Raw genomic sequence first — 15,442 nt, 5'->3', positions numbered from 1 at the left:
AGCACAAGTGTTAGATGTTAGAGCGCGAGAGAGATAGCACGAGAGAGAGTGTGAGAGAGAGACAGAGAAAGAGAGAGTTTTTATTATTCACTGGATTTGGATTCAAAATCAAGTCCTTTAATCTGAGTCTTTATACCAAAAAAAACAGCCCAGAAGTCTGATGTGAGATCAGACGGTTTACATCAACACTGTTTAATTTTACATTAATTTCAGTTTGTTTTTTACCATCTACCTGTTTTTTTTTTAAACCTAATCAAGTTCCTCACTCCAACTTCCCTTTCCTGTGTATTCAACTCACCCTAAATCTCTCTCTCACACACACACACACACACACACACACTGTGCAAGAACATTAAGATCTAATGAGCTGAATCTCATGCAGCATTAACGCTCCAAACCAATTCAGTTTTTTTTCCATCCAGAGAAAATGTTTATAATTCTAGAATCTGGAATAAGAACTAAAAGAACTTTGTTTTTGTCTTCTTTAAACATCCATATCATGAACACAGGAAGTAAACACGATCCATTTTGATGGTGCTCTGAGTGGGAGGAGCTTCCCAAAAAAAGTCAAGTATCCTTCATCCCCCTCGGTTAGTAGAGGTTATCACCGGACCACTTTATACACACTGCAGTCCCGCCATCTTGTTTTCTATTGACTGAAATCGCTGACGTCCCTCGGTGAAGGAATCCACTTTCCCTCTCGCCGATATATAATCGTGTTCGTTTGTTGGTTCTATAGACACGTGTTACGACGCACCTTTGAGCGTAAAGCCTTGTGTAAGGGAATTGTGGGCGTTCGCTTCGTCTGCAACTCCGGCAGCGCTAGGATAATAAGTCTATATATAAAGTCTGTCAGGTTCCAGTTAACCTGTAGGTTTATCTGTATCCCCAGGGAAAAGGTGGGCACACCTGACACACACACACACACACACACCTGACACACACACGTACACACACTTACACTTTGTGGATAGTAAAACTCTACACTTTGTACACATTCCATGCTCACTGCCTGAATAAGCTCCTTGAAGGAGAGCGAGTGAGAGAGCGAGAGAGAGAGAGAGAGAGAGAGCGAGAGAGAGAGAGAGCGAGCGCAAGAGAGAAAGAGAGCGAGAGTGCAAGAGAGAAAGAGAGAGAGAGCGAGAGAGAGAGTGTGTAAAAGAAAGAGTGAGGCCTACAACAAAAAACAAATGACTGAAAGCCACCGATTGTTATTAGGCTACAGGTTCTTGTGTACAAGCCTTTGCTCCACAGTGTAAGGGCTGGATAAGGGTTGTGTTCCTCAGAAAAAACAACAACAAGACGGAAATACACTAATTTAGCTAAAAATTTGCTCTAATCTAGTAAGATAGTCTTGGCAAGTGTGTGTGTGTGTGTGTGTGCGTGTGTGTGTGCGTGTGTGTGTGCGCGTGTGTGTGTGCGCGTGTGTGTGTGCGCGTGTGTGTGTTTTGTGTGCATTCTTGCACATATTTTATGTGGATGTGTGTGTGTGTGTGTGTGTGTGTGTGTGAAAATGAATGGTAGGACAAAGCAACAGAGTGATAAGTAAATCAACACTCTGACCAATCAGCCTTGAGAACTGATTGTGTGTGCTGTAGTATAACGAACAGATTCAGGATCAGTTATAACACACTTTACACAGAGATCCGGTCCGATCCGGTCCAGTCCGGTCCAGTCCGTGACAATCTCCACCTGTGTTAACACACCTGACCTCTGACTTTTAATCAAGAGAAATCAATCTCTGGAAACCTGACAAAGTGATCACGTGTCAGAGATCAGGCCTGAACGCACCCACCTGAACACACCCACCTGAACACACCCACCTGAACGCACCCACCTGAACGCACCCACCTGAACGCACCCACCTGAACGCACCCACCTGAACGCACCCACCTGAACACACCCACCTGAACACACCCACCTGAACACACCCACCTGAACACACCCTTATTTCCAGGGATTTCAGAACAGCGTAACAGATATTGCGTCATCGAGTAGGCGTGGCCTATTTGATAATCTAACTCTAACTCTGACTGTAGTTTTTGGTTGTTTATTTGTGTTCTAAAATAAATCCACCTGTATGACTGTTTTGTCCTTAGTAGGCTTTTTTTTTTGAAAGACCAAGACCTCCAGAAACACGCCCCGTTTACGTCGTGGTAATGAAACCCCTGGAATTTAGTGAATGCTGCCTGCACACACCCACGCCCGCACACACCTGCACACACACATGCCCGCACACACCTACACACGCCTGCACACACACACACACCCCCGCACACACCCACGCCCGCACATGCCTGCACACACCCATGCCACGCATGCCTGCACACATCCACTCCTGCACACATCCACTCCTGCACCCACCCACGCCTGCACCCACCCACGCCTGCACCCACCCACGCCTGCACCCATCCACGCCTGCACCCACCCACGCCTGCACCCACCCACGCTTGCACCCACCCACGCTTGCACCCACCCACGCCTGCACCCACCTACACCTGCACCCACCTACACACACACGACAAACCACAAAAACAAAGCATGCGCCTGCAAGGGAGTAAAACACGGGTGCGCGTGTGCGCATGTGTGCATGAGTGTGTTGCAAAAATAATCCAGAGGGTGGGGGGGTAATATAGGAAAGCCCAACCCTTAATGCCACACCAGCAGATTTATGGTTCAACACGGCCCCAGGGGAATTTTTAAAAAAAAAAAATCAAATAAACACAGCAGCAGGTTGAACACGCACACAAACCGAAGCAGGAAGCGCGGCTGCACAGTCAACAGAAAACTCCGAGAGAAGGACCTTCTGATCCTAAGCAGACGAGAGGATTAATCCTGCACCGTGCCTCTCCTCACTCAGTGCAAATCGCTGCTCGTGTTTCTGCTGTCAGGTGATGAGGAGAAACTCATCCATTTTGTGTCTGATGTAATTACAGTGCAGGAGCTTCAGGACAGAGGAAGCGGAGAGGAAGCGGAAAACCATCTCCATAGAGAAAGTTTGCCTGGGAGGTGAATACATAGTACAGTTTGCCTGGGAGGTGAATACATAGTACATCACTCAAACACAGACGAAACAGACGACACACACACCCACAGACACGACACACACACACACCGAGAAACACACCCATGACGAGTGAGAAAAAACAGCGAACGACGACGTCGCTAAAAAAATACGTTTAAGTGTTTGTGCACGAGATGTGTGCCACATGATTATTAACCACACCCAGGACATCCAGAGCGTGGACTCGCGTATGTGGCACATCCTTCATCGTTAAAAAAAAAATTTTAAATGAAAAAAGTTCCTCCCTATTGACATTCAAAACAAAACCCGTTTACGTTCTGAAATAAATAACATGTAGAGGATTCTAGAGGATTCTTCCCCCCCTCCTCCTGCTCTCTTCCCCCCTCCTCCTGCCCTCTTCCCAAACCACACCTATGGAGCTGTTTCCCAGATGACTGTTTCCCCAAATCTCACTTCCTCCAGCCCTGTAGTGGAAACACGGCCGCGGCCAAAACGGATGCGGCATCAGCGAGATTGGAGGAGCAGAACAATCGAGCTGGAGCGCTCCACCAAACAGGGTGGAGACGCCATCGCTGACGGACTTTCACACGACACACGACCGGTACGAACTCCGACAGCTACGCTTTTTTAACTTAAAGTCCGTCGGCAGAACGACGGTGGAAGTGGTTCTACTTTGGATGACGGTGGAAACAGCTTCCGCCAGCTGAACGTCACAAAATAGAGATCCCTTCACAGAAAAAAAAACATAAGACGGGTTTGTGATCCTACCGACGAGGGGCCGGTTACCATGGAAACGATAAGCTATCAAGACTGAGCGTGTTTATATGAACCTGTGATTTGCAGCTGTGCTCTTAGAGAACACGAACAGAGAATGTCTGGGTTTGTACACGACACACACGGGTCACACACGGGTTTATCTCTCTCCTTAAAACGCTCGCTTTAATCCCTTCTCTCTCTCTCTCTCTCTCTCTCTCTCTCTCTCTCTCTCACTCATCAGGTGTCACTGGAGACTCATTCCATTAATATCTCAGACAGAAAAGAACAATGATTTTTCTCGAGTGTCTCTTCATTAAAGTTTTTTTTTTAATCAGCTCATTTCGGTGCAACAGGATGGATATTGTTTCGAATCCCAAAGTGATCACGATCACATTCCCATCTCACGCCTGGATCATTTAAACGGTCCCAGATCATCAGTCGGTGATAATATCGGCAAGTCTCTCTGTAGCTGCAGGTGTGTGAGCTCCAGAAACTGAAATTAATCCGCATCACATACCAAAATGTCACGCCGACACCTCTGACGACGCTCAGCTCGAAAATCAACATTCATGACATTTGATCAGCTCGGGATTTTTGACCGAAATTTTTCCTCTAACGTTAAATGGCTACTTTTAGCAGCAACAAGTCAGTGTTAGATGCTTAACTAGCTCTCTGGTTAATCATCACCAGTACACACACATCATCAGATCTATCCAACAGACACAGAGAAGCAAGTCATCACTGAGAGAATCAGTCACAGAGACACGGTCACAGACTCACACACACACACACACACAGTCACAGACTCACACACACACAGTCACAGACTCACACACACACAGTCACAGACTCACACACACACAGTCACAGACTCACACACACACAGTCACAGACACACACACACACAGTCACAGACACACACACACAGTCACAGACACACACACACAGTCACAGACTTACACACACACAGTCACAGACTTACACACACACAGTCACAGACTTACACACACACAGTCACAGACTTACACACACACAGTCACAGACTCACACACAGTCACAGTCACAGGGAGCCGCAAGCCATCACTGAGACAACCAGTCACCATACAGAGAGATACATACAGAGTCAGAGATATAAAGTCACAGACAGAGTCACAGAGACAGTCACAAACAGAGTCAGACACAGAACAAGACCCAGTCACAGAGACACAGAGTCAGAGAAACAGAGAGAGAGACAGAGTCACAGAGACCCAGAGAGACGGTCACAGGGACCCAGAGAGAGACAGAGTCCCAGAAACAGTCACAGACAGCGTCACAGACAGAGTCACAGAGAGTCAGAGACACCGAGAGAGACAGAGTCACAGAGACACAGAGAGAGACAGAGTCACAGAGACACCCGAGAGAGAGAGACAGTCACAGAGACACCCGAGAGAGAGAGACAGTCACAGAGACACCCGAGAGAGAGAGACAGTCACAGAGACACCCGAGAGAGAGAGACAGTCACAGAGACACCCGAGAGAGAGAGACAGTCACAGAGACACCCGAGAGAGAGAGACAGTCACAGAGACACCCGAGAGAGAGATTAGTCACAGAGACACCCGAGAGAGAGATTAGTCACAGAGACACCCGAGAGAGACAGAGTCACAGTCACAGACATGTTCGCAGATAGACACTTACACAAAGAATCACAAGCAGAGACAAACACAACACACTCAAGCAGTGACAGAGACACAGACTGAACAGATATGAACAGAGAGAGACCATGAGAGACACACTCACACACACAAGCTCCTCATGACGTCACTGGGATTAGTGTAGCCACTATAGCTTCTTAGGCACAGTATCACCATAAACTATAACTCTAACCTAATATACGTGTTTGTTTTTAGCTGATTAATGCTGTTACAATTAAATCACGGTTTGTACAACAAATACATTATCCTTAGTATTATTATTGTTTTTAGCCTGTTCTGCTAAGTTAGCTAGCGAGCTGCTTAGCTGTGCAGGTTAGCTAACATCACCGGTGTGTGTGAGACTCACAAGCTAGCGTCTCATTGATGATTATCTTCTTTATATACACAAACATCATCATCATCATCATCATCATCATAATAAAGGACAGACAACACAATGGACTACACATGAAACCCATCCGTGTTAGTTAGCTTGTGTAACCTTTATGTGACATCTGTTAGCTAACATGGGAAGGGAACTAGCTATAAACATATAAATACACACACACACACACACACACACACACACGTTACAGCAGGTATAGATTTTATACTGTAGCATTTTTAATGGTTTTACAGGTTTTACTTGAGGAGATAGAGTTAATGTTGTATTTAAAGCTATGTTGTGACATCAGGGACAAAGAAAGAAAGAATTTAATTAATAAATAAATAAATTAATCCGAGCGGGTTCAGAATTAAACAGGCGCTGTGTAGTGTGTGTGTGTGTGTGTGTATGTGTGTGTGTGTGTATGTAGTATGTGATTAGTGTGTGTGTGTGTGTATGTGTGTGTGTATGTGTGTGTGTATGTAGTATGTGATTAGTGTGTGTGTATGGTGTATGTTTAGGCCACACCGAGGCCTGGCTGATTCCCTCCCCGGTGTTTGAGTCCCTCACCTCGGTAGGCTGACTGATCTCGAACAGGTCGAGCCGGTTCGCGTTCCAGTGGTTAATGATGTCGGCCAGTTTGCGCCGCTCCTCCTCTCGGTTCCCCGACATCTTTCTCTTCTTTCTCTTCTACAAAAACTCAATCCCGAATTATTTTCACGAATCAGATTAAATCCAGAGAAAAAACGCGCACAAAATCTCAGGGTTAAAAACGCGCTATCGGAGCTCAGGCGGTCTCCGGGTGACACGCGCGCGCCTCTCTCTCTCTCTCCCGTATCTCCTCCTCTTTCTCCCGTTTCCGCGTTCTCTCTCTCTCTCTCTCTCTCTCTCTCTCTCTCTCTCTCTCTCTCTCTCCCTCCCTCTGTGCGCGTTCCCGTGTTACAATACAAGCTCTCGGACACGCGCCCGTTCGCCGATGATGTATTCCCGTTCTCTCTGGACTCGCGCGCGCCCAGCGGAGTCACGCAGAAGCTCACGCGCCACAAGGAGCAGGATTTTTTTTAGATTAAAGAAGCGGTTCTGAAATAATAATAATAATAATAATAATAATAATAATAATAATAATAATAATAATAATAATAATAATAATAAAATTAATTATGATTATTGTTATTATTATTATTATTATTAGTAGTAGTAGTAGTATTATCATTATTATCATTATTATCATTAATGATAATAATGATAATAATGATAATAACAGACGGACTAAAGAATGTTTATCGAGCTTATGTTTATTTCCTGGTTCCCCAATTGCACTAATTGTCCATGTAGCACACAAATATAGAAGATAAATGATTTATAATCAGACCCAGATGAGCAAAAGGTTGCCTTTTGAGTCTCATTTATATAAGATTCTGTATAACCGGAACTGATATATTTCTGTATACAGAAATTAATAGTTTTATGCACTTCTTGCTTCATGAAGATTTCGGCCTTTCAGTGAGAAGAGGCCAAAGATGTGAGGATCCTGAGGAACCAGGAGATGCACCAACTCCAGTTGGATTTTGCTTCATGAAGATTTCAGGTATTCAAAGAGAAGATGTCAACTCCATGTGGACTCTGAGGACAACAATGTCCTCATCAATACACAATTGTTGGACTGTAGAAAGGACATTATTCATAATAACACTCTCTGGTGTTTATAACAGTTTAGAATCACACCCTCCAGTGTCACCCAAATGAGGATGAGGTTCATCTTTGTGCCTGGTTCCTCTCAAGGTTTCTTGCTCTTCCACCACAGTCACCACAGTCACCACAGTCACCACCGTCACCTAAGGCTTGTTCATTAGAAATAAATACAAATACATTTTTATTATAAATTTAACACTTAGATTTGACACTAATCTCAGATAAGATAAAAGAGAAGGTGTGTGTTGGTGCATGAGCCAAAAAAGCTAAAGGATTATGTGATATAAATAGTATCATTTAATATACTGCAGCACCAATTCATACAAAAATTCCTATTCAGTTTTTATTGTAATTCTTTGTTGAACTGAAGCGAAGCAGCGAGACGAGACGAGACGAGACGAGGCGAGACGAAACGAGATCAACGCCTCAGCGTCTGTGGCAGGGTGAAACAGGAAGTGGTATATAGCTGAGGGTGATATGGTTTCCTGCTGCGGTCTGAGCTCGAGAACTTTCAGGAGGGTTTTTATTCTTTCACATCTGTCAAATCTGATAATGAGCCAATAGTAAGTCAGACTTCTGAGAACTCTCAAGACAGAAATCTAAATATAAACAGTACTGAGGTGTGATTGTTTTCACACGATTCTATACTTTACTTTCTCTATTCTGTGACTGTATGACATCATAATGGAATATCATAAATAAGGAATAACACCTGAGGGAGTGTTGTTATAGGAAAATAGTCATCCAGTCATCCAAATCAAGCGAGTGTTTTGTCTGTGCCAAAGAATAAAACGTTATACTTTTTATCCATTTAGAGTTACGTGTAATGTTGCAGAATCTCTGCAAAAATGTAAAAGTTAGAAAACTTCAAATGGAAAAAGTTCAACTCGATCCTAAATACAGGTGATAACGAAAATTTGCGCTTAATCACGAGAACCGCGAGTCAAACGAAACAAAACAAAGTGTGAATTCGAACATTCAGAACATTTAAATGATAAAAACCCAGAGAGACGAATTGAACTACAGGTTACAATCTCTCAAACTCTCTCTCTCAAACTCTCTCTCTCTCTCTCTCTCTCTCTCTCTCTCTATCTGTTCTTTCTTTCTCATGTTTTCTCAACGTATTTCTTTATTTCACAGAAAACGTATTTTGTAGAAACGAAATATTTCATGTCATTAAAAAGTGTATGTAAGGATGATGATAATGAAAATAATGAGAACACTTTCAATTCAAAAGTTTTCACCCTCTGCCTTCTGTTCTACATACAGTAACGTTTATGTCCGACATTTGCATATACGACTGACTTTATGACTGATTTCTCTTCATATGTTCATCATGATAGAAAACAAAAGTTTTCCAATCGATTCACTCTGGTAAAAGAAATGCGTACAGTTGTGAGTGTGTTAAGTTTTTGACACTTGGATCCCTCCCATCTGAAAAATGCACCCAGTCTCCCAGCGGTGTAGGTGTGTCCATTTAACACACTGTCTGTAGCAGAATGATATTTGTACAGCTGCTGCATGAAGTTTGGCAAAAACATATCGGAATGATGATGAGTATTTCCACTGTGGAACTTTCCCAGAGACTCCCACAGACTCTTCTGCTATTTCCAAATTTCTGTTCGGTCATGACACACATTCATAGCGCATGATAAATCTTAAACTTTTACATTTTGAAACACAAAGTAAAGAGGAGAAGTAAGGAAGCACCGAAGTGTTGTGATGAACTCGTTTGTCCTGAAGATGTCAGAAAACCTAAAGTTACAACTTTTTGATTCTGATTCAAGAATCAAGATTTTATGTGTGAGATAAGTGTTAGATAGAGTAGACAACTTTGCAGGGTTTCCCTCTTTGGCTGTGCATGTAAAAATAAACTGAATTTAAGAAAATAAATAAAAAACTGTATTTGTGTTACACACACTGTATACACACACTGTATTTGTGTTACATGTAGTAACAGTAACAGTACAGTGTGTGTTACATGTAGTAACAGTAACAGTACAGTGTGTGTTACATGTAGTAACAGTAACAGTACAGTGTGTGTTACATGTAGTAACAGTACAGTGTGTGTTACATGTAGTAACAGTAACAGTACAGTGTGTGTTACATGTAGTAACAGTAACAGTACAGTGTGTGTTACATGTAGTAACAGTAACAGTACAGTGTGTGTTACATGTAGTAACAGTAACAGTACAGTGTGTGTTACATGTAGTAACAGTAACAGTACAGTGTGTGTTACATGTAGTAACAGTAACAGTACAGTGTGTGTCAAATGTAGTAACAGTAACAGTACAGTGTGTGTTACATGTAGTAACTGTAACAGTACAGTGTGTGTTACATGTAGTAACAGTACAGTGTGTGTTACATGTAGTAACAGTAACAGTACGGTGTGTGTGTTACATGTAGTAACAGTAACAGTACAGTGTGTGTTACATGTAGTAACAGTAACAGTACAGTGTGTGTTACATGTAGTAACAGTAACAGTACAGTGTGTGTTACATGTAGTAACAGTAACAGTACAGTGTGTGTTACATGTAGTAACAGTAACAGTACAGTGTGTGTTACATGTAGTAACAGTACAGTGTGTGTCACATGTAGTAACAGTAACAGTACAGTGTGTGTTACATGTAGTAACAGTACAGTGTGTGTCACATGTAGTAACAGTAACAGTACAGTGTGTGTTACATGTAGTAACAGTAACAGTACAGTGTGTGTTACATGTAGTAACAGTAACAGTACAGTGTGTGTTACATGTAGTAACAGTAACAGTACAGTGTGTGTTACATGTAGTAACAGTGACAGTACAGTGTGTGTTACATGTAGTAACAGTACAGTGTGTGTCACATGTAGTAACAGTAACAGTACAGTGTGTGTCAAATGTAGTAACATTACAGTACAGTGTGTGTCACATGTAGTAACAGTAACAGTAACAGTACAGTGTGTGTTACATGTAGTAACAGTACAGTGTGTGTTACATGTAGTAACATTAACAGTACAGTGTGTGTCACATGTAGTAACAGTAACAGTACAGTGTGTGTTACATGTAGTAACAGTAACAGTACAGTGTGTGTTACATGTAGTAACAGTAACAGTACAGTGTGTGTTACATGTAGTAACAGTACGGTGTGTGTGTTACATGTAGTAACAGTGACAGTACAGTGTGTGTTACATGTAGTAACAGTAACAGTACAGTGTGTGTTACATGTAGTAACATTACAGTACAGTGTGTGTTACATGTAGTAACAGTAACAGTACAGTGTGTGTTACATGTAGTAACATTACAGTACAGTGTGTGTTACATGTAGTAACAGTAACAGTACAGTGTGTGTTACATGTAGTAACAGTGACAGTACAGTGTGTATTACATGTAGTAACAGTAACAGTACAGTGTGTGTTACATGTAGTAACATTACAGTACAGTGTGTGTTACATGTAGTAACAGTACGGTGTGTGTGTTACATGTAGTAACAGTAACAGTACAGTGTGTGTTACATGTAGTAACAGTAACAGTACAGTGTGTGTTACATGTAGTAACAGTAACAGTACAGTGTGTGTTACATGTAGTAACAGTAACAGTACAGTGTGTGTTACATGTTGTAACATTAACAGTACAGTGTGTGTTACATGTTGTAACAGAAACAGTACAGATTGTGTTACAGTGTGTGTTACATGTAACAGTAAAAGTGATGGAGTCCTAAAGTGATGAGGCTCCTCCTACTGAGTCGCTCAGTTTAGACATCAGTCTGCAGGAGTGTTTTCTTGTTTTGGCATGTGGTTTCCATGGCGATACTTTAGCAGCTTTGAGTGCAGCCTCCTCCTTCCACCATTTTACTGGCAGCTGGACTTTACTGATACTGCCTTAATGATAAGGTTTTATTCTTAGAGAGAGCAAGAGAGAGAGAGAGAGAGACAGAGAGAGAGAGAGAGAGAATGAGAGAGAGAGAGAGAGAGAGAGAGAGAGAGAGAGAGAGGCAGACATCGTGAGAGATGATGCAACATCCTTTAAAGAAAACCGAGAGGCTCTAAGACTCTAAGAATGTACCTGTTAATTGCATTCGCCATGGCAACTGTTTCTACTTACTACTTTACTTCTGTATTAGGGACAGAGCTGAAGGAGACTCAACATCCTCACACACACGCACACACACACACACACACACACACACACACACACACACACACACACACACACACACACACACACACACACACACACACACTTCACACGAGCTGAAAGCAATTAACCACACCTATACTTCTGCTCTTAACACGCAATGCGTGAATAACTGCAGTGAAAACAAAATAAAATAACACTACAGGCTGAACATCAATTCACTGCAAGTCTTAATGTCTGTGGTATCATTAACTGACAGAATTGGCAAGATAACGTATTATTGAGTACTTTTTAACCATGGATGTGGAAATGGATTGTTTTGACACAATTTGAGCACTTGGAGCATCTCAGAGAGCAGAATTTGGTTTTGTTATCAACATTTAATTTGAAGATACAAACTTTACTGTCATTTTTGTTTTTTTTGGAACTTTTCTACGAACATTTTGCCCCTAGCAAGCAAGTGAAAAACAGAAACACCGACGAAGCACTACAAATTCCCGAGTGTCTACTTTCATATGAGCTTCACATTAACACCACTGTGGAGTGAGACGTGAAGGAAGACGTTCGATGATCAACGTGGACACGACAAAACACGAGCGAACTCCATTTTCTGGCGTGTGGTACATAATCTATCCGTTATAAGTCAGCTTTCTCAACAGAACTCCGGCATCAGCAACAGATCTAATGAGTATAATCAGAGTATTGGAAGTAAACAGATCTCTGCAGCTACATATTGTGCTTTGCTCTTTTCCAACCGAGCTTAAAATCAGCAGATTTACTGAACAGCTTGAGAAAAGTGGCCTCTGTGGGGGCGACTGTTAGTCACCGGAGTGTGTTCCAGGATTTACAGCCTTACAATAAGCCTAATGATGAAGCCCTAGCTCACAGTTATTATATTTAACAGCAGCTGCTGGTTGGAGGATTTTGTCTAGCTGCTTTTTTGGTCTAATATCCCACAGTCATCACATTCCTCAAAGCAAATTCTTCGATTTCTGCCACGTTAATTAACGTTAAGAGAAAACAGAACAAGTAAACTACCATCGCTTCCCTGATGACTCAAGTGAGGTCTAGGGTATTATCAGTGATTTTTTTTATCCGCACAGAAATATGATGTAGAGCAGACTTTCAATCCTTCCATGATTATTTTTGTAATAGTTAAGGATGAAAATGCTCGATTTTAAGGATTTTTTTCAGACATGGCAACTTATCGAGTATTCTGTACTTTTTTTTGTGGGGAAAATGACTTGTATCTATGAAATCGCAAGCACAGAATTCTTCTTTTAAACTTCTTAAAAGTGAAGACACATACGTAATAACTTCACACACATGAATCTGGGCATCTTGGAACAAACTTGACAAAAATCTGTGGTAATTTTGAAAAAAAAAAAAAACGCAAGCTCAGAATATTGCTGGATTTTGGGTTCATTTCTGAGACATGAAATCATGTAGCAAAAGTACAAAGTTTATATACATTAAGCTGTTGAAATCGTTGCAAATGTCAACTTTTTCATTCATTCATTTTCTACTGCTATCTCAGGCGTCATCGGGCATCGAGGCAGGATACACCCTGGACGGAGTGCCAACCCTTCACAGGGCACACACATACACACTCTCATTCACTCACACACTCACACACTACGGACAATTTTCCAGAGATGCCAATCAACCTACCATGCATGTCTTTGGACCGGGGGAGGAAACCGGAGTACCCGGAGGAAACCCCCGAGGCACGGGGAGAACATGCAAACTCCACACACACAAGGCGGAGGCAGGAATCGAACCCCCAACCCTGGAGGTGTGAGGCGAACGTGCTAACCACTAAGCCACCGTGCCCACCTAATATATATATATGTGTGTGTGTGTATATATATATATATATATATTTATATACAGTACTGTGCAAAAGTTTTAGGTCAGGTGTGAAAAAATGCTGTAAACAAAGAATGCTTTCAAAAATATAATAAATATATAAATTATATAAATAATGAGTGTTTATTTCTGTCAATTTACAAAATGCAAAGTGAGCAAACGAAAGAAAAATCTAAATCAGATCAATATTCGGTGTTACTACCTTTTGCCTTCAAACCAGCATGAAGCGATGGCACGACCCCCACAGAGCCCTGATCTCAACATCATCCAGTGTGTCTGGGATTACATGAAGAGACAGAAGGATGTGAGAAAGCCGACATCCACAGAAGATCTGCGGTTAGTTCTCCAAGACGTCTGGAACGACCTACCGGCCGAGTTCCTTCACAAACCGTGTGTAAGTGTACCTAGAAGAATCGCTGCTGTTTGGAAGGCAAAGGCTGGTCACACCGAATATTGATGTGATTTAGATTTCTCTTTTGTTCATCCACTGCATTTTGTTCATTTATGAGAATAAATGTTTAACACTTCCATTTTTAAAAGCATTCTTTTTTACAGCATTTTTTCACACCTTCCTAAAACTTTTGCACAGTACTGTATGTAAGTGTGTATAGGAGAAATAATCAGAGAACATACTGTAAAGAGCAGGAGTGCAGAACTGTAGAGTACCCGTAACGGTTCTCTGACAAGATCTGTGGTTATTATTAAAACAATACCGAAGCAGGACCTAAGTATTAAAATCTAAACCTACATTACACTGACAGAATAAATCCATCCAGGTCTTCTGACTAATCAGATTCAAGTATTCAGCAGCACTATAGGTACATGTATATCAGTGTACTGTGATATTATCAAGTCTGATCTCATGACTCGTATCACCACCTGTATGTTAAACAGCATCCCACTCAAGCATAGTATTAACACTGCTTTAACACTGTTTTCCTCGATAATAGGGTTCCGTTCTCTTCAGCTGCTGTCGTTACAGTCAGGAGATAAAAACATGCTTGAGCATTTCCCACAGTCCGCCTTTCTGTGAAAGCGCAAACACGGCCTGCAATTTGCCCGTCTAATTAAAGGAAGTGTGAAGAAGAGGAAAGCGGCGCTATTACGTAGCTCTTTCCTGTTCAGACAGGGCTGGAATAAACCTGTCAGGGGCCTGGGTGGTGAAGAGGTAGAGGAAGACAAAGGAGCAGCTGAATAATTCATGCAGCATTTTGCATAGGAAAACTCTGTCCCTTTTCTTCTTTCTGACCTTGACATCTTCCAGTCCTGTTCTCCATCAGGCTACTGTTAACACGCCAGACACGATCTCTTGCAGCTTTCCTGGAAGTTCCATTTTCAAAGCCTTTGGACTTTCAACTGCAAAGACACAAGAAGTGAAGCGTGCAATTAATCAGCGTTCACGCCAAAGTGAGTTTGGAGCGGCGTTGACTTTCTAGATAATTTACTTTGTTTTTCAAAAAAAAATAAAAAATGTCATTGCTATTATACTTAAGCATTATATTACTGCATTTATACTTTAATTCATTACATTTACCTGCATTCTTAGTACCTTACACAGGTAAATGTAATGAATTAAAGTATAAATGCAGTAATATAATTGTCAGGCCCCAGCAGGTGGTGTTTCGGAGACAGACCCGTACGCAGGATAGCTTCAAACGAAAGGGGTTTAATACATGAGGAAGACAAACATAATCCACACTACACGGGGCACTAACATTATTATTAATGAAGCCGTGCTGCCTAAGGCAACAGTGCTCACATATATACAGAAAGGGACAATCACACACAATGGGGAACAGGTGTGATGACCGGGAGGAGCAGACGTGGACGGGGCAATCACGTGACACAAACAAACACAAACGCACATGGCCATAAGTCTGCGCTGATCCCTGACAATAATGCTTAAGTATAATAGTAATGCCATATTTTTT

The 15,442-nt window shown here is 42.0% G+C and overlaps 1 protein-coding gene across 21 annotated transcripts in view; it reads right to left on the bottom strand.

Annotated features, from left to right (window-relative positions):
* afdna (afadin, adherens junction formation factor a) overlaps positions 1–6,691 on the bottom strand; it is a 117,879-nt gene extending 111,188 nt beyond the window's left edge. For 7 of the 21 annotated variants that reach the window (XM_047801642.1, XM_047801639.1, XM_047801636.1 and 4 more), the window contains exon 1: positions 6,407–6,689. In XM_047801642.1, the coding sequence (XP_047657598.1) occupies positions 6,407–6,508 (102 nt within the window). In that variant the 5' untranslated portion in view covers positions 6,509–6,689. Of the gene's footprint in view, positions 1–6,406 lie in introns of all 21 variants that reach the window. The other 14 variants (XM_047801638.1, XM_047801643.1, XM_047801651.1 and 11 more) reach the window with 4 other exon arrangements.
* Positions 6,692–15,442: the final 8,751 nt, after the last annotated feature.

This window comes from Tachysurus fulvidraco, chromosome 16, assembly GCF_022655615.1.
Source record: "Tachysurus fulvidraco isolate hzauxx_2018 chromosome 16, HZAU_PFXX_2.0, whole genome shotgun sequence".
Classification (NCBI taxonomy): Eukaryota; Metazoa; Chordata; class Actinopteri; order Siluriformes; family Bagridae; genus Tachysurus; species Tachysurus fulvidraco.
The sequence above is the reverse complement of the archived record's forward strand: the minus strand, read 5'-3'. Positions and strand labels throughout refer to the sequence as shown.